The 20,694-nt window shown below is 41.2% G+C and overlaps 1 protein-coding gene across 2 annotated transcripts in view; it reads left to right on the top strand.

The window, feature by feature from the left end:
- Positions 1-15,871, top strand: part of LOC129697175 (trifunctional enzyme subunit alpha, mitochondrial-like) — a 60,428-nt gene extending 44,557 nt beyond the window's left edge. For both annotated transcript variants that reach the window (XM_055635485.1, XM_055635484.1), the window contains exons 16-20: positions 3,774-3,842; positions 9,154-9,349; positions 10,644-10,758; positions 14,467-14,612; positions 15,556-15,871. In XM_055635485.1, the coding sequence (XP_055491460.1) occupies positions 3,774-3,842; positions 9,154-9,349; positions 10,644-10,758; positions 14,467-14,612; positions 15,556-15,701 (672 nt within the window). In that variant the 3' untranslated portion in view covers positions 15,702-15,871. The remainder of the gene's footprint in view (positions 1-3,773; positions 3,843-9,153; positions 9,350-10,643; positions 10,759-14,466; positions 14,613-15,555) is intronic.
- Positions 15,872-20,694: the final 4,823 nt, after the last annotated feature.

Below are 20,694 nucleotides of genomic sequence, written 5' to 3'. Positions count from 1 at the left end.
GGGAAAGTAGTTTGGACTGAATAGACATGATTGGGTCATAAATGGTGCACGTAAATCTTGCAAAAACCACCATTAGCTGTTGCGGCTTTTTATTTGTTTATCGGTTTGCATGTCTGAAGCTACTTGTTGATAATGGTTCAGCCCAGGGAAAGCTGCTTTTTGGACCTGATTGGCATGGGGCACAGGATTTCTCCCATGCCAGATGTGATTAACAATATGATGAAATTATCAATGTAACAAATAAGAAAGACGTGTAAATTACCATGTGTTCATTGTCAAAATACAATGAATTGGTTCTCTATGAATTGGCAAGTGTGACATTTTAAGTGTTTCTTTTTCCTTAAACCACTAAAGAAGGACATGCTGAATTGATTGATGATTCATGAAATCATAGTCTGTGCATGTTGCAATGGTCAAAGTGGCAGGTTTGCTAGTGCTACACGTGTGAGTTTAAACTAAATAGTGGGGTGGAGGGATTGAAAAATTGGGATTATAAAGATGCAGTTGAAGGGGAAATGAGTACAGGAAAAGTTACAAAAGACTCCCGAATTAATGGGAAGGAAAGTTCGACAAGGGATAAGAGAGTAAGGTCAGGGCAAATTGTGAGCGGGGAGGTGGATACCCAGGTCAAAGTGTTGTATATGAATGCGTGAAGTATAAGAAATAAAGTGGACGGCTCAGTTAGAAATTGGCAAGTATGATGTTGTGGGAATTACAGAGACATGGCTGCAAGAGGGCCAGGGCTGGGAACTGAATATTCAAGCACAGACAGGTGGGCATAGGGGGGTGGAGTAGCCCTGTTGGTGAGGAATGAAATTCAGTCCCTTGCAAGGGATGATATTGAAACAGGAGATGTGGAGTCAGTATGGGCAGAACTAAGGAATTGTAAGGGTAAAAAGTCCCTAATGGGACTTTTCTACAGGCTCCCAAATAGTAGTCTGGATATAGGGTGCAAGTTGAATCAGGAGTTAAAATTGGTTTGTAGTAAAGGTAATGCTGTGGTTGTTATGGGACAATTCAACATGCAGGTAGACTGGGAAAATCAGGTTGGTACTGGACCCCAAGAAAGGGAGATTGTGGATTGCCGCCGTGATGGATTCTTAGAGCAGCCTGTATTGGAGCCTACCAGGGAGAAGGCAATTCTGGATTTAGTGTTATGTAATGAACTGGATTTGATAAATGAACTTGAGGTTAAGGAGCCATTAGGAGGTAGTGACCATAATATGATCAAGTTTACAATTGGAGAGGGAAAACGGGTAATTGGAGAGGGAGAAGGGTAAATCGGAGGTGTTGTTGTTACAGTTGAATAAAGGGGACTAAGGAGCCACGAGGGAGGAGCTAGAAAGTTGACTGGAAAGATACCCCAGCAGGGATGACAGTGGAACAACAATGGTAGGTATTTCTGGGAATAATACAGAAGGTGCAGGATCAGCTCATTCCAAAGAGGACGAAAGATTCCAAGGGGAGCAATGGGCGACCGTGGCTGACAAGGGACGTCAGGGACAGTATAAAAATAAAAGAAGTACAACGTAGCAAAGATGAGCGGGAAGCAAGAGGATTGGGTAATGTTTAAAGAGCAACAGAAGATAACCAAAAAGGCAATACGGGGAGAAAAGATGAGGTACGAAGGTAAGCTAGCCAAGAATATAAAGGAGGATAGTAAAAGCTTCTTTAGGTATGTGAAGGTGAAAAAATAGTTAAGAAAAAAAGTTGGACCCTTGAAGACTGAAAAAGGTGGATTTATTATGGGGAACAAGGAAATGGCAGAGGAGTTGTACAGGTACTTTGGATCCGTCTTCACTAAGGACACAAACAATCTTCCTGATCTACTAGTGGCCAGAGGATCTGGGGTGCAGAGGAACTGAAGGAAATCCACATTAGGCAGGAAATGGTGTTGGGTATACTGATGGGACTGAAGGCTGATAAATCCCCAGGGCCTGATGGTCTGCATCCCAGGGTACTTAAGGAAGTGGCTCTAGAAATCGTGGACGCATTGGTGATAATATTCCTATTTTCTATAAATTCAGGATCAGTTCCTGTGGATTGGAGGGTAGCTAATGTTATCCCACTTTTTAAGAAATGCGTGAGAAAACAGGGAATTACAGACCAGTTAGCCTGACACCGCTGGAGTCAATTATAAAAGATAAAATAGCAGAACATATGGACAGCAGTAGCAGGATCGGACCGAGTCAGCATGGATTTGCGAAGGGGAAATCATGCTTGACTAATTTTCTGGAATGTTTTGAGGATGTAACTAGGAAAATGGACAAGGGAGGACCAGTGGATGTAGTGTACCTGGACTTTCAGAAAACATTTGATAAGGTCCCACATGGAAGATTAGTGGGCAAAATGAGGGCACATGGTATTGGGGCAGAGGTCGGACATGGATAGAAAATTGGTTTGCAAACAGGAAACAAAGAGTAGGGATTAACGTGTCCCTTTCAGAATGGTAGGCAGTGACTAGTGGGATACTGCAAGGCTCGGTGCTGGGACCGCAGCTATTTCCAATATACATCAATGATTTAGATGAAGGGATTCAAAGTAACATTAGCAAATTTGCAGATGACACAAAGCTGGGTGGCAGTGTGAACTGAGGAGGATGCAATGAGAATGCAGGGTGACTTGGACAGGTTGGCTGAGTGGGCAGATGCATGGCAGATGCAGTTTAATGTGGATAAATGTGAGGTTATCCACTTTGGTTGCAAAAACAGGAAGGCAGATTACTATCTAAATGGTTGGGTAAAGAGGAAGTACAACGGGATCTGAGGGGTCCTTGTTCATCAGTCAATGCAGGTACAGCAGGCAGTGAAGAAAGCAAATGGCATGTTGGCCTTCATAACAAGAGGAGTTGAGTATAGGAGCAAAGAGGTCCTTCTGCTGTTGTATGGGATGCTAGTGAGACCACACCTGGAGTATTGTGTGCAGTTTTGGTCCCCTAATTTGAGGAAGGACATTCTTGCTATTGAGGGAGTGCAGCGTAGGTTTGCAAGGTTAATTCCCGGGATGGCGGGACTGTCATATGCTGAGAAAATGGAGCGGTTGGGCTTGTATACTCTGGAGTTCAGAAGGATGAGAGGGGGTCTTATTGAAACATAAGATTATTAAGGGTTTGGATACGCTAGAGGCAGGAAACATGTTCCCGATGTTGGGGGAGTCCAGAACCAGGGGCCACTGTTTAAGAATAAGGGGTAAGCCATTTAAAACTGAGATGAGGAAACACTTTTTCACACAGAGTTGTGAGTCTGGAATTCTCTGCCTCAGAGCGGTGGAGACCGCTTCTCTGGATACTTTCAAGAGAGAGCTAGATAGGGCTCTTAAAGGTAGCAGAGTCAGGAACGAGGTACTGATTGTGGATGATCAGCCATGATCACATTGAATGGCGGTGCTGGCTCGGAGGGCCTACGGCCTACTCCTGCGCCTATTGTCTAGAAGTGAAACAATCTATTACCTTTTACAAGATATCACCTAGCTCCATTTTGTAATGCATAGTTTAGATTTTTTTTGTGACCTGTAAGATTGTTGAAGAACAACAAGATCAATGATCAATTATTCTGTTAATTTGAACAATGTTTTTTTATTCTTGTGCTAACCCCGACATGGGAGCTTTTCTTTTTATAAAACAGTTGAATGTTCAAAAAATAATGTGGCAAGTTTATTTTTGTTCTGAAGGAGGTTGATTACTCAAGAATATACTTTGTGTACCATTTTGTTCGAAGGGGTAGTTTTTATAAAAACATTCTTCTATAATTGAAAATTAACTTTATTTTCTTTAGGATGGCCCTGGATTTTATACAACAAGATGTCTTGCACCTACATTGGCTGAAGCACTCAGAGTCTTGCAGGTTTGTTTAGATTGTGTTGGATTCATTTAAAACTGGTGCTCTCCATAAGAGATTTTTTCGCAATTTAATATTAGTGTATTGTTAAGTTTATGACTGTACAAAAATTGTGGAGAAGACTTTTAATTAATTATTAATAATAAATGGAACTTTGTTTTAAACGTGAAATTATTCAGTTTTAACTTTCAAACTATGCACTGCCTAAGAAACACAGTACAGTTCGATTGTGGAGCAGTTAGATGAATTTATCACCATAAAAATTCTTTTGGATATAACTTACAAAGTAATGATTGTGCCAGTGGATATTTAAGACTGACAGGCAATTGATTTAAGACCAATGCAAAAATGGTTCAGTTAAGATTTTATTCTTTTTGGGTCCCCTTAAGGGTGGTATGGTGGCACAGCGGTAGAGTTGATGCCTTACAGAGCCCGAGGCCCGGGTTCGATCCCGACTAGTGGTGCTGTCTTTACGTGTTTGCACATTCTCCCCCCGAACGCATGCGTTCTCCGATTTCCTCTCACATTCCAAAGACGTACAGGTTTATAGGTAATGGGCCTGTCCCACTTGGTGATTTTTTTCGGTGACTGCCGGCGTCATATATGTGTTGCCAAAAGATTTTGAACATTTCAAAATCCAGCAGCGACAAAAAAAAATGTTTCGACACTTGAAAAAACACCGCACGTCAATACATCATCACGTCACGCCGTAAATTTTTCGGTGACATGATACGTCAGTCAATGATGTCGGCAGTCGTCGAAAAAATCGTCGTGAGACAGGCCCTTTTATTGGTTTTGGTAAAAATTGTATTTAGTGTACAGGATAGTGTGGGGATCGGTGATTGTTGCGGACTTAGCGGGCCGAAGGTCCTGTTTCTGTGCTGTATCTCTAAACTAAACTATTTGTCAGAACAGATTAGTGTCTATTAGATAAACTGCACTGATCTTGCTCATGAGCAAAGTCTAGTAGCCAGTCTGCATTTTATGGTTAATAATCAACAGCATCCAAAGCAGACCAAGGACAGCATAGTATGTATGCTGCCCACATCTGTATGTTCTGGTGATCTGAGTTCAATCCTGACCTCCAGTGCCATCTGTGAGGAATTTACACACTTTTCCTCCAACTCCACGGATTTCTATCAGATTCCTCCCACATCTCAAAGATACAAAAGTTATATGGTCACTGTTAATTTTGCCTAGTATGTAGGTGAATGATAGAATCTTATGAAAGTTGATGGTAATGTGGAGAGAAAATAATTGAATTAGGATAGGGTTAATGTAAAATGAGTACTTTATGGTCAGCAGGGACAGTAGGTGAAGGGCCTTTTTTTCATGATGTATGACTGTCTATGTGTGTCCATGTGTGGAGTGGTAATCTGGCACATTATTCGAGGGTCATTTGCACTTTGGCCTATACTCTCTAGCATGATTGTTCGACTTTCAGCAAAATGGGGATGAAAATTTGAGATGGACCATTTGCTGTCATTGAGAGCGAGTACATTGTTATAAATGGTTATATTTTTATATATTTGTATTTATTTTTTTATATTTATTTTTATATATAATGATGTTGCCAGGACTCAAAGCCTTGAGCTATAGGAATAGATTGAGCAGGCTAGGACTCTATTTCTTGGATCGCAGGAGGATAAGAGATGATCTTATAGAAGTGTGCAAAATCATGAAAGGAATAGATCGGGTAGATGTAGAAAGCCTTTCCCATAGGGTAATTGAGAACCAGGGGTCATAGGCCATAACAAGATTCTAAGGGGAGTAGGAGGCAACTGTGGCTGACAAGAGAAGTTAGGGATAGAATAAAACTAAAAGGAAAGATGTATAACACAGCAAAGAGTAGCCGGAAGCCAGAGGATTGGGAAACTTTCATAGGACAACAGAAGGAAACAAAATGGGCAATACGGGCTGAAAAGATTAAGTACGAGGGGAAGCTGGCCAGGAATATTAAGAAGGACAGTAAAAGCTTTGTTTGATATGTTAAGGATGGGTCCCTTGAAGGCAGACATGGGTGAAATTATTATAGGCAACAAGGAAATGGCAGAAGAGTTGTACAGGTACTTCGGATCTGTCTTCACTAAGGAAGACACAAACAATCTCCCAGAAGCACTGGAGAACAGAGGATCTAAGGGGGTAGAGGAACTGAAAGAAATTTTCATTAGGCGAGAAATAGTATTAATGTAGGTTAATGGGGCTGAAGGATGATAAATCCCCTGGGCCTGATGGTCTGCATCCCAGGGTCCTCAGGGAGGTGGCTCTAGAAATAGTGGACGCATTGGTGATCATTTTCCAATGTTCAATAGATTCAGGATCAGTTCCTGTGGATTGCAGGATAGCTAATGTTATCCCATTTTTCAAGAAAACGAGAGAGAAAATGGTGAATTACAGACCAGTTAGCCTGACTTTGGTGGTGGGAAAGATGCTGGAGTCAATTATTAAAGTGGTAATAATCTCTTCTTCTTCTTATCGAGTCCACACACAAGATTAGAAGTTGTTCAGCCAGAGCTGAACACACTTCTCGGCATCTGCACAATGGTGTCTGTCTTGCGCCTCTTGTGCATCTTGTGCGTGGTGGTGGAAAGATTGGTTGAAACAGGGCCGCGACGTGAACGCTCTTTCCTTCACCCCAGTGGTAATAAGGGGCATTTGGATAGCAGTAAAAGGATTGGTCCAAGTCAACATGGATTTATGAAAGGAAAATCATGCTTGACTAATCTTCTGGATTTTTTTGAGGATGTGACAAGTAAAATGGATGAAGGGGATCCAGTGGATGTAGTGTATCTAGACTTTCAGAAAGCCTTTGATATGGTCCTGCATGGGAGCCCTGTGACTAAAATTAGAGCACATGGTATTGGTGGTAGGGTGTTGACGTAGATAGACAGGAAGCAAAGAGTAGGAGTGAACGGGTCCTTTTCAGAATGGTAGGCAGTGGCGAGTGGAGTGCCGCAAGGCTCGGTGTTTGGGCCGCAACTGTTTACCATATATATTAATGATTTGGAAGAGGGAATTATGAGTAACACTAGCAAGTTTTCAGATGACACAAAGCTGGGTGGCAGTGTGAACTGTGAAGAGGATGTTATGAGGTTGCAGGGTACCCTGGACAGGTTGAGTGAGTGGGCAGGTGCAGTATAATATAGATAAATGTGAGATTATCCACTTTGGCGGCAAAAACAAGGGGGGCAGATTATTATCTCAATGGGGTTAGGTTAGGTAAGGGGGAGGTACAGCGAGACCTGGGTGTCCTTGTACACCAGTTACTGAAAGTTGGTGCAGGTACAGCAGGCAGTGAAGAAAGCTAATGGAATGTTGGCCTTCATAACAAGAGGATTTCAGCATAGGAGTAAAGAGGTTTTTCTGCAGTTGTATAGGGCTTTGGTAAGACCACATCCGGAGTATTGTGTACAGGTTTGGTCTCCTAATTTGAGGAAGGACCTCCTTGTGATTGAGGCAGTGCAGTGTAGGTTCACGAGATTGATACCTGGGATGGCGGGACTGTCATATGAGGAAAGATTGAAAAGACTAGGCTTGTATTCACTGGAGTTTGGAAGGTTGAGAGGTGATCTTGTATATCATATATATCTCACTGATATCCCCATATCTCACTGACCTCCTCTCCCCCTACCAACCCTCACGGTCCCTCAGATCCACATCAGCCGGTCTCCTCTCCATCCACAAATCCAACCTCTGCAGTTTTGGGGACAGAGCCTTCTCCAGGGCAGCTCCCAGGCTCGGAACTCCCTCCCCCAACTGATCCGCAATTCCGTGTCCCTCACCATCTTCCAGTCCCGCCTCAAGATCCATCTCTTCACCTCTGCCTATACTTAGCCCCACGTCCCCCTCCCTTTTCATCTGTGCTTGAATTGCCTCATATTGTGTTTTGAATTGAGTTCTGTCTTTAATTTGTGTACTAGTCATGTCTCTACTATTTATTTCATTCTGCTTACATGTTTTTCCTCTACTTGCTAAATTTTTGTAAGGTGTCCTTGAGACTCTTGAAAGGTGCCCATAAATAAAATGTATTATTATTATTATTATTATTATTATTATCTTATAGAAACATATAAAATTATAAAAGGACTGGACAAGCTAGATGCAGGAAAAATGTTCCCAATGTTGGGCGAGTCCAGAACCAGGGGCCACAGTCTTAGAATAAAGGGGAGGCCATTTAAGACTGAGGTGAGAAATAACTTTTTTCACCCAGAGTGTTGTGAATTTGTGGAATTCCCTGCCACAGGGGGCAGTGGAGGCCAAGTCACTAGATGGATTTAAGAGAGAGTTAAATACAGCTCTAGGGGCTAGTGGAATCAAGGGATATGGGGAGAAGGCAGGCACGGGTTATTGATTGGGGCCGATCAGCCATGATCACAATGAATGGCGGTGCTGACTCGAAGGGCCGAATGGCCTCCTCCTGCACCTATTTTCTATGTTTTTATATTTAAGGAGAGGGTGGAAAGATTTAATAGGAATCTGAGGGATAACTTCACACAAAGGGTGATGGGTGTATGGAACAAACTGCCAGAGGAAATAGTTGAGGCAGGTACTATCGCAGCATGTAAGCAACATTTACACAGAGACATGGATGTGACAGGTAGGTGAGACATGTTGGTCGATGTGGGCACGTTGAGCAGAAGGTGCTATTTCAAAGCTCTGACTCCATGACACTATATCAAGGTTAATTCAGGTAGTTTTATTACTTTTATAACATAACATATAAACAATTGAAAATATATGCTATATATTATATACTATATACCCTGCTGTAACAGTGTTCCTTGCTCTAAATGTTTACATGCATTTATTCTTAAATTAAAATATTTCTATTTAACATTTTTTATCCAAAGCCATAATTAATATTACCAAACATTAAATGTTCACAGAAAAATTAAATCCTGTGACTTTTGTTCTGTGCTGGGTGTTTCCGCTTAGGGATTGTATCAAAAAATAGGATATGTACTTGATGATGATTACATGTGACTAAATATTTAAAAAAACTGTAGCAACTAATGTCATATACAATATAATCTTATTTTAGTATTCCTAGTAACATATTTGTTCCAGCAAATAATGGAAAATTATTCAATTTAAGGTGACAAAAATTGGGGGATTTTGACGATACATTTTTCTTGAAGGCTGTTTATGGTATTTCTCTATATTAGTTGAACCAAAACTGTGTGGAACTGAATAGATGTGCCTAATATTTCCATCTGGTAAAATAATGTTATGATGCAATACAACAAATATATAGTGTGCATTAACCGTGACATTCTCTGGAATGTGCACCTGATATGCAAACCATGTACATTTCTAGGAAACTGGTGATCCAGAGAAACTGGATAGACTCACAACTGCCTTCGGGTTTCCTGTAGGCACTGCCACACTGATTGATGAGGTTGGTGTTGATGTAGCAGCGCATGTTGCAGAGGATTTGGGGAGAGTCTTTGGCTCTCGAATGGCAGGTGGAAATGTTGAAATACTAAAAACTATGGTCGAGAAGGGATTTTTAGGTAAGTGAAATCAGCTATAATACAGTGCCCTCCATAATTTGTTGGATCTTTATTCCACAGTCTGGAACAAAGACCCATCATTTATTTATTTGCCTCTGTACTCCACAATTTGAGATTTGTAATTTTAAAAAAAATCACGTGGTTAAAGTGCACATTGTCATTTTACATTTTGGTTTCACCATGTGGAAATTACAGCAGTGTTTATACATATGAGGCATTTGTTTGAATTCGAGCAGATAGGATGTGTCTGTACACTTCAGAATTCATTATGCTACTACAATCAGCAGTTGTATCATCAATGAAGATAAGTGAGCCAGTACCTTCAGCAGACATACATGCCCAGGCCATAACACCCCCACCACCGTGTTTCACATAAGAGGTGGTATGCTTTGGATAGTGGGTAGTTCCTTCTCTCCTGCTTGGTGTCTATTTAACAATTGTTTGATTCCCCTTGCACCTAACTGTGTCACAATATACAGTCAAGTTTTGGAGTTAAGGTTCTGTTTTGTATCCAGAATAAATCTGGACCTTAATATCAGCCGATTCTTTCATAATTGACCAACTGGTTTATTTTCCAGTTTTCTTTGCTGTTGCTTTTATAACAATTTTTTGCATCTATTGTTTTTGGAAGAATCTGTTAACTATATATTCATCCTTAAATATGTCACTGTCATTCCAAAGAAAATCATACTGTTCCTGACATCCTAAATTGATTCCCGTGTCCTTGCATTGATATCAATGCTCGGTTTACACTAATACTTTACTGCAAGCTATCAAATAAAGTTTTTTGCACTTTCCTTTGTTATCATTTTGCAATGTTGATCCTCTACCTTTATCGCAGCAGCTTATGATGTACTCAAATGATCAAATCATTTATTTCTATTTAAAACCTTTTGTTCATACAACAAAAATAAGTGAATTCTATCCTTTTTCTTTCCTAACAACACAATCTTTCACTGCTTATTCATGAAAAAGACTGACTACGACTCTCTTTGTACTTCTACTAGCTCTGAGAAACTCTGTTGTCAGAGCTACATCATTCCATGGTTTTCCTCTCTGTTGCCTCTTCCATTTCATGTAATCTTCTCCTTTCACACAGAAAATTATTAGATGACTTTATGAATTTATAATTAGGTTTATTATGAAGAGGAATTATTCATGTTAGATGAGTGGTATACGAAGATGCCCAATTTAAAAATTAAAAATATAAATAAAGTAGTACCATTTATGTTCATGGTTCATATATTTATTGGAAACAATGGATTCAAATCCACTTTTAATTTTGCTTTTTCAGGCCGTAAGGCTGGCAAAGGTTGCTATCTTTACCAGCCAGGTGTAAGGGCCAAAAATTTGAATCCAGGTGCTAAGGAAATAATGGAACGTTTCAAAATCCCTTCAAACCCTGAAACGTAAGTAAAATGCAAAATATTTTATGAATCCTTCAAATATATCAAAGACACCTCAATAACCTTCAATTCCATCGCCTTCTCTTTACCATGGATGTCCAGTCCCTTTACACCTCCGTCCCCCACCAGGACTCAATACCCTTGAGTTCTTCCTTGAACAGAGATCCAATCAGTTTCCCTCTGCTAACACTCTCCTCCAACTGGCGGAACTTGTCCTCGCACTTTTGACTCCTCTCTTTAATATAGGCAGTACCTCCTCTTCGGTATAGTCATGGGCACTCACATGAGCCCCAACTATACCTCCCTTTTTGTTTGTTACATCAAACAGTTTAGTATTTATTATTCTCCTTGTTCCAAATGTATATTGACACCATCCCCATCTCTCTTTCCGCTATATTAATCACTGCATCGGGGTTGCCTCCTGCACCCGTGCAGACTCGTTGATTAATTAATTTTACCACTGACTTCTACCCTGCCCTCACATTCACTTATTCTATCTCGGACATCATTTCTTGATCTCTCTGTCTCCATCATGTGGACAGAGTATTGACTGAAGATAGACACACAATGCTGGAGTAACTCAGTGGGACAGGTAGCATCTCTGGAAAGAAGGAATGGTTGACGTTTTGGGTCGAGACCCTTCTTCAAACTGAGAGTCGGGGAGAGGAACACACTTAGATAAGAAAGGGTAAGGTGTGAAAATGAGACATCAAATTGGGAGTAGGGGATAGAGTCCTTGCAGGGGGCAGGGTGGGAAGAAGTGTAGGCTAGATAGCTGTTGTAGTCAGTAGGTTTATAATAGATGTCAGTCGATAGTCTATCTCTTGTGATGGAGACGGTGAGATCAAGAAATGGGTGGGAGATGATCCAAGTGAATTTAAGTGCAGGATGGAAATTAGTAGTGAGGTTTACTACAAATCCACCGAGTTCCAGTTATCTGGACTACACTTCTTCCTACCCTGCCTCTTACAAAAATGTTTTCCTGTACTTTCTCCATCCCCATCACATCTGCTCCGAAGATGAGGCTTTCCATTCGAGAACATCCCCTTTCTTCAGTAAACATGGTTTTCCCACGCTGCCACAGATGGATCCCGCACCCAAGTCTCCTCTAGTTCTGCTCTCAGTTCCATCAGGAGACAGAACAAGGATAGAGTTCTTCTGGTCCTTATCCATCACCCCACCTGCCTTTGCATCCAATGCATAATTCTCTGACATTTCCGCCATCATCAACATGATGCCACCACAGGTAACATCTTCCCAACCCCAAACTGTTCTGCCTTCTGTAGAACCTGCTCCCTCTGCAACTCCTTGGTTCGCTCATTCCTTCCCACCAAAAACATCCCCTCTGCAAGTACTTTCCCCAATAATCGTAGGAGGTGTAATTTGTCCCTCTACCTTCTCCCTCAGCCATCCAGGGACCCCATTACACCAGATTAAATACTTCACTGGTTTTCATTTCTTCACCCCTCCCCATGACAATAGACAATAGATGCAGGAGTGTAGGCCATTTGGCCCTTCGAGCCAGCACCGCCATTCAATGTGATCATGGCTGATCATCTCCAATCAGCACCCCGTTCCTGCCTTCTCTGCTATTTTAAGAGCCCTATCTAGCTCTCTCTTGAAAACATCCAGAGAACCTGCCTCCACCGCCCTCTGAGGCAGAGAATTCCACAGACTCACCACTCTCTGAGAAAAAGTGTTTCCTCGTCTCTGTTCTAAATGGCTTACTCCTTATTCTTAAACTGCAGCCCTTGGTTCTGGGCTCCCCCAACATTGGGAACATGTTTCCTGCCTAGCGTGTCCAAGCCCTTAATAATATATATTTCAATGAGATACCCTCTCATCCTTCTAAACTCCAGAGCGTACAAGCCCAGCTGCTCCATTCTCTCAGCATATGACAGTCCCGCCATCCCAGGAATTAACCTTGTAAACCTACGCTGCACTCCCTCAATAGCAAGAATGTCCTTCCTCAAATTAGAGGACCAAAACTGCACACAATACTCCAGGTGTGGTCTCACTAGGGCTCTGTACAACTGCAAAAGGACCTCTTTGCTCCTATATTCGATTCCTCTTGTTATAAAGGCCAACATGCCATTCGCTTTCTTCACTGCCTGCTGTACCTCCATGCTTACTTTCATAGACTGATATACAAGGACCCTCAGATCCCATTGTACCACCCCTTTCCCCAACTTGACGCAAAACTGCATTTTGTTGTACTGATACTTGTATTTGTGCGATGACATTAAAGTTGAATTGAATTGAATTGAATGTAGATAGTAATCTGCCTTCCTGTTTTTGCTACCAAAGTGGATAACCTCACATTTATCCGTATTAAACTTCATATGCCTTCTCCCCCAACCTGTCCAAGTCACCCTGCATTCTGATAGCATCCTGCTCACAGCTCACACTGCCACCCAGCTTTGTGTCATCTGCAAATTTGCTAATGGCCATGTCTTGAGCTGCTGAGCCTTTTGCTCCGGAATTATCTCACAAATTTCTCAACCCCTCCACATTAAGATGCAAATTCCTCCACCCCTGCATTAAGATGCTTCTTACTCTGCTATTGTTCCCTAGTTCCAATATATTTGTCAATGCCCTGTGAAGTGCCTTAAAATAATTATGTGAATGTAAATTGTCAATAAGTGGAAGTTTAATTTGTTTAAATACAACTGGCTCTAAATACAGTTTTCATCTGTTAATTATTAGATGTAGAAACCTGCAGGTAGCCACCATGTTTTTCCTATCGCAGTAAGTTTGTCCAAGGAACAAATTGAACAGTTTCATACAATATTTGAAGTCCTAGAGCTATCCAGCACAGAAACGGGTCTTTCAGCCCACCTTGTCCAAGCAGACCAAGTGTCGTACTGGGCTAGTCCATGTGCTTGCATTGGGCTAATAGAACGCTAAGCCCTTTCCATATATCGGTTCAAATGTCTTATAGAAGTTGCAACTGTATCTGCTTCTATAGCTTCCTCCAACTGTTCATTCCAGATACGAACAACACTGTGAAAAAGTCGGTCCCTCTTAAATCTCTCACCTTAAGACTATGTTCTCTAGTTTTGAAATCATCTACCCTGGGGTAAAATACTGTTGGTGTTCAGTTTATCCATGCCCCTCATGATTCTGTGTATACCACAATAAGGTAATTCCTCCACCATCTATGGTGAAAGGTGATGCAGTATTTTTGCAAGGGCCTCCTTAATTTCCTTCCTAGTTTCTTGCAAGGTGTGGGGATTTATACACTTTAATAGTGGCAGTACTTCCTCTTTAGTAAATTGTATCTGATGTCAGACATCACAACTCCTATGCCTCAATTCCGGAGCTTACATGACGTTCTCCTCAGTAGCAACAGATGGGAAATATTCATATAAACACCTCCCCCAACTCTGACAGAAAAAAACCCCATACTGATCTTCAAGGAGACGTATTCTTTCAGTCACTTACCCCACATCAGTCCCAAATAGGAGGTTCCAGTGTTGCACCCTCTCTAATAAGGCTCTCAATTTTAATTTTCCCCTCACTATATTTCAATCCTATTTTATGGGTATCTAAATTTTTCCCCATCTTGGCGTCTGCCTCTAATTCTGGAAATATTATATATTTTCTCTCAATTTGGTATTGTCCTTAATTTCATCAGTTGGCGTCAGAGGAATCATCCTTATAGGGTCTTTATTTTGTAAAGAAGCTTACTAATTTTGTTTTTCACCGTAGTTCCACAGATGAAGATATTCAAATGCGTTTGGTGTCGAGATTTGTGAATGAGGCAGTATTGTGTCTGCAAGAAGAAATATTAAGTAATCCAATTGAAGGAGATATTGGAGCTGTTTTTGGCCTGGGGTTCCCACCGCGCCTTGGAGGTAAAGTTATTTTTTTTTCTTACATCAGACTTTTCTGGGGTAGTGTAATTTTGAAAAAAAGAATGCTGGCAATACGTGAGCTCTGGCCAACGTTGTTTTCAACTGCTCGTCAAATATTCAATTTGATATTTCAAAACATTTATTGATGACATTTTAGATTCAGCAAATGGATTTTGGTTGATATGCAAACTGTTTGATCTTTGTATTGACCATTTCCAATTTGAATAGATGATGCCATAGAGGTGTCTATAATTCTATTGGAGTGGAAGAAACAATGTGACAGCTATGGGGGAAAAAATCAGCTACTGCAAAAGACAAATAATAGGACTCATCTAAATGCAATTTTTACAACATATTAATCACATCTGAAATTAACGTTTTGTTTTAAAGAAAAAAATGAATGTTGGTTTTAACAAGCCAATTTTAACCTGACAAGTTTCCCTGGGGGATCTTTCCCACAACTCATAATTACCTGCCCTGCCAAACTACATAATTTAAGGTAAGGGGTCTGCCGGTCAATCTGAACCAGTGAGAAAGACACCATGGTACCTTCGATTTTCCAGCACCTGCAGTTCCTTCTTAAACAGAAAGACACCATCCCTCTCCTCTTCCATCCTCTCAACTGGCTACTTGGTCTTCTTCTGTAAAAAAAATATCCAATTCAGTTAAAATCATTATAGCGTAAACTTGGTTGTGTGTAAAACAAAACTCTTTAATGATGGACAAAAGGAAATCGGGGATCCACAAGATGAGGAATGCTAGATTTGAGGGTTATAAACTTGGTAAGAGTTTTAATCTATTTTTGTAAGTAAAATTAATTTCATTGTAAGTTCATGACTGATATCAGCATTTATTCTATTGAACAATAATAGCATAAAATTAAGTATCAGCCCTGATATTATTTGTATTACAACTAATTGTTATGGGATTTCATTCTCTTTAGGACCTTTCAAATTTGTAGATTCCTATGGAGCAAGCAAAATGGTTGACAAGCTGTTAAAATATGAAAATGTTTTTGGTGCTGAGTTCACACCTTGCCAGATGCTGCTGGACTATGCCAAGGATGAAAGCAAGAAATTCCGTCACTAAAAGAAGTTTCTACTTTTATTTACATAACAAAATTAAATCATTAGACATGTACATAATTGCTGAATGTGACAGCTCTAAAAAGGTTGCAATTAGGCTTCTCTTGTATACATGATCTAGTTTTATCTGAACTATTGATTTCTTTCATATTAAATGACGTGCAGTCTAAACTCGTGGATGTTTCAGTCAGTTTTGATTAGTGCCTTCAATCACAGTTTATTAGATATTACTTCTACATATTAAACACTGCTGTTCAATTTTGTACTTCATTTTAAATGTTTTTCTGTGGAGCTAGGTACATTCATAACAGATTTTGTCTATTTTTTAAAGGTAGCAATAAAGTCATTCCAATGCTATGTTTTAATAATCTAAAAAAGCACTATTGTTTTCCCCTTGGTAGCTAAATTGACAGTCATGTTTAGAAGTAACATTTTGAGATGGTAATCTCAGTTGAAGATAATTCTCTTCTCTTACTAACCAGTAATAACAGTAATATTCCAATTTGGCAAATACCATTTGAATTTAAATAAGAATGTTTAATTTATATTGAGCAGACAAGCTGCAAAAAGCTTATCCATTGTTTATTTTGAGGTGAAGTAGATATGGCAAGATCTGATCCTATCATTGAATTATAAACATTCCAAACCCAAAACGGTGGTTTAGCCTAATCATAAACCCCAGTTTTACCATGATTACAACTTTAAGAGAAAATAGCATTAATTAACATTCCCACCTTTCCTGGAAAATGTGTACTGTTATTAGTTATTGTCACGAATGCTGAGGTTTACTGATTTTTTTATTTGTTTTGTTTACATGCTACCTAATTAAATTAGATCATACTATCACACTGTACACCAGTTCAATGGGGAGTGCAAAGAGGAAAATACCAGAGTGCAGAATATAGTTTTACAGCTTTGTAGCTTTTCAGAGAAAAAGCCCAGTATCTGCAATGAAGACAAGTTTGAAGATCAGTTTAACCACTAACTTATGGGAAGACTGTTCAGTTGTCTAATAAGAGGGGAAGAAAGTCTTGCTGGCAGAAATCTGCTGGCAGAATGTACTCTCATGTTGCATTGGGACTTCTCTAAGACCAATGTGGATACCTCCCGTTGTCTCTTCTCAACCATCGATTTCAAGATTAAAGGCCGATAAATCCCCAGGGCCAGATAGGCTGCATCCCAGGGTAGTTAAGGAAGTAGCCCCAGAAATAGTGGATGCATTAGTGATAATTTTTCAAAACTCTTTAGATTCTGGAGTAGTTCCTGAGGATTGGAGGGTAGCTAATGTAACCCCACTTATTAAAAAGGGAGGGGGAGAGAAAATGGGGAATTACAGACCAGTTAGTCTAACATCGGTAGTGGAGAAATTGCTAGAGTCAGTTATTAAAGATGGGATAGCAGCACATTTGGAAAGTGGTGAAATCATAGAGCAAAGTCAGCATGGATTTATGAAAGGTAAATCATGTCTGACGAATCTTATAGAATTTTTCGAGGATGTAACTAGTAGGGTGGATAAGGGAGAACCAGTGGATGTGTTATATCTGGACTTTCAGAAGGCTTTCGACAAGGTCCCACATAAGAGATAAGTATACAAACTTAAAGCACACGGTATTGGGGGTTCAGTATTGATGTGGATAGAGAACTGGCTGGCAGACAGGATGCAAAGAGTAGGAGTAAACAGGTCCTTTTCAGGATGGCAGGCAGTGACTAGTGGGGCACCGCAAGGCTCAGTGCTGGAACCCCAGCTATTTACAATATATATTAATGATTTGGAAGAGGGAATTGAATGCAAGTTTGCAGATGACACGAAGCTGGGGGGCTGTGTTAGCTGTGAGGAGGATGCTAGGAGGCTGCAAGGTGACTTGAATAGGCTGGGTGAGTGGGCAAATGCATGGCAGATGCAGTATAATGTGGATAAATGTGAGGTTATCCACTTCGGTGGCAAAAACAGGAAAGTAGACTATTATCTGAATGGTGGCCAATTAGGAAAAGGGGAGATGCAACAAGACCTGGGTGTCATGGTACACCAGTCATTGAAAGTAGGCATGCAGGTGCAGCAGGCAGTGAAGAAAGCGAATGGTATGTAAGCATTCATAGCAAAATGATTTGAGTATAGGAGCAGGGAGGTTCTACTGCAGTTGTACAGGGTCTTGGTGAGACCACACCTGGAGTATTGCATACAGTTTTGATCTCCTAATCTGAGAAAATACATTCTTGCCATAGAGGGAGTACAGAGAAGGTTCACCTGACTGATTCCTGGGATGTCAGGACTTTCATATGAAGAAAAGCTGGATAGACTCGGCTTGTACTCGCTAGAATTTAGAAGATTGAGGGGGGATCTTATAGAAACTTACAAAATTCTTAACGGGTTGGACAGGCTAGATGCAGGAAGATTGTTCCCTATGTTGGGGAAGTCCAGAACAAGGGGTCACAGTTTAAGGATAAGGGGGAAATCTTTTGGGACCGAGATGAGAAAAACATTTTTCACACAGAGTGGTGAATCTGTGGAATTCTCTGCCACAGAAGGTAGCTGAGGCCAGTTCATTGGCTATATTTAAGAGGGAGTTAGATGTGGCCCTTGTGGCTAAAGGTATCAGGGGGTATGGAGAGAAGGCAGGGACAGAATACTGAGTTGGATGATCAGCCATGATCATATTGAATGGTGGTGCAGGCTCGAAGGGCCGAATGGCCTACTCGTGCACCTATATTCTATGTATGCAAGTCAGACTGCTTTGTTACAAAGTCTGAGAAATCCTTTTTTTGCTCAAGGCCTGCTCATTTCTGATTTTGAATTTGTCATGGACTTTCATCTTGCCTTTGATCTCCCAATGTCACACAACATCCTTCCCCATCTTGTATGAAATTTTCTCCTGAACTGCTAAAGTTACTTTCAAAACTGCTATCCTTGACTCTCCACGAAAAACCTAACATCTGAATTGGCAAATTACCATCACACCTTGAATATATTGTCATTTCCCAAATCTACACTCATCTGTCTCCAGAATACTCTCCAGCTGTGAGAGGGATTGATTTGTTTCTACTCTCATGACCATTATCTATGTCACTATCCATTTTTCTGACTGATACACCTTTGCCCCTCTATGATCTATTATGAGACCCCTACTTATTCACTTGCTATCCTTCAGCATGGAATATAGAAGAGAAAGGGCCCTTCTGTCCACGATGTTTGTGCCAAGTCAAACTAATCTCCTCTGCCTGCACGTGATCCATATCACTTTATTCCCTGCATATCCATCAGCCTATCTAAAAGCCTCTTAAATACTACTCTCATATCTGCCTTCCAGGCACCCCCACTCTGTTTAAAAAAAATAAAAACTTGCCCCATGCATATTCTTTAAACTTACCCTCTCCGACGTTAAAGCAATGCCCTCAAGTCTTCAACCTATACACCCTGGGAAAAATATGTTGTATACCCTATCCACGCCTTTCATAATTTTATAAAATGTTATCAGGTCTCCCCTCCGTCTCTGATATGCAAGAGAAAACAATCCAAATTAGTGCAATCTCTCCTTATAGCGAATACCCTCTAATTCATGCATAATAAACCTCTTCTGCACCCTCTCCAAAGCCTGCACATCCTTTCTGTAATGAGATGACCTGAACTGCGCACAATACTCCTAATCAATGTACTATAAAGCTGCAACGTGACTTACTGACTGACCCCTGTGGCCCAATTGATGAAGGTAAGCATACCATGCATCTTTACCACTCCACTTTCAGGGAATGACGGACTTGGACCCCAATATCCTGCTGTACATCATTGCTGTTCAGGATGTCGTATTAGCTGGAGACTATTCCGCTTACATTCAACATCCAAAAGTGCAACATCTCATACTTCCTCAAATTAAACTCCATCTGCCATTTCTACAGCTGAATACTTTGACAACCTTTCTCACAGTTTACAACTCCACCAATTTAGGCAGTCTAAAGAGGAAGCCTACTGCAGCTGGGATGCAGACCTCTACAGATTGGCCAAGTACAAGCTGAGAAGTGGAATCAGAGCTGCCAAAGAAAGGTACTCTGAGAAGTTGAGCAAGTTCTCAGCTAGTGATTCTTCTTCAATTTGGAAGGGCTTGCAAAAAATCACCAGCTACAAGAGGAAAGCCTCCCCTGCTCTTTGGACAATTGTCAGCTGACCAATGACCTGAATGAGTTCTACTGCAGTTTTGACAAGCAGAAACATAACTCTGGCACCCCCTCCCCAACCAACACAGCCAGACCCCAGTCTGCAAAGACTGGACCCTTCTACACCCACTCCTCCTCAATCACCATTTCACACCTACTTAAAGCACCTACTGAAAAGACTGGACCCTTTCCCACCAACCCCTCTCCAATCACCACTTAACATCCAATTACAGTCTGACTACAAAAGATTGCGGTTATGTTCACTACCGACCCCCTCCGTGCTGCACAACACCACTTCTCCATCACCTAAACGTAACTAAAACACTAATCGTGTTATCTTCTAGTTTGGCGGTCTTTCTATTGGCGCTAGTTTTCACCAGTTCACTCGCTGTTCTCCTGTGCTGCGAGTCTACAAAGTTTTGTTCCGATCGGTTGAATGTTGTAAAAGTTAGCAAGGTATAAAAACCTTAAAAACCACGCATGCGCAGATCGATCTCTTCTCCTGCCAGTCAGCGCCGCGCGGATTAGTATCTTCCCCTGTCACTCCCCGGGATGGTCCGCCCCTTCCTGCGCCATCGCGTCTTTATTGGAGCTGAGGATGGCTAGCGGAGGTTTCCAACCGGACTTTTGGAGGGACCAGGAGCAGCCCAGCCCCAAGCAGCAGCCTGGCGTCAGAGACAACGGCCCAGTGTGGGAGACCCAGCCCAGCCCAGCCCAGAGTCGGACATGTCGCCAAACAGAAAGCGGAGACCCTGATCCCGGCAGAGGAGAACAATCAGCACCCGCTGTGAGTCCCCATCACACCGCCAATTCCAGCCACTACCCCTCTGGCTTCTCCGCCGTGATGCCCC

Source organism: Leucoraja erinacea, chromosome 5, assembly GCF_028641065.1.
Source record: "Leucoraja erinacea ecotype New England chromosome 5, Leri_hhj_1, whole genome shotgun sequence".
Lineage (NCBI taxonomy): Eukaryota > Metazoa > Chordata > Chondrichthyes > Rajiformes > Rajidae > Leucoraja > Leucoraja erinaceus.
The sequence above is the reverse complement of the archived record's forward strand: the minus strand, read 5'-3'. Positions and strand labels throughout refer to the sequence as shown.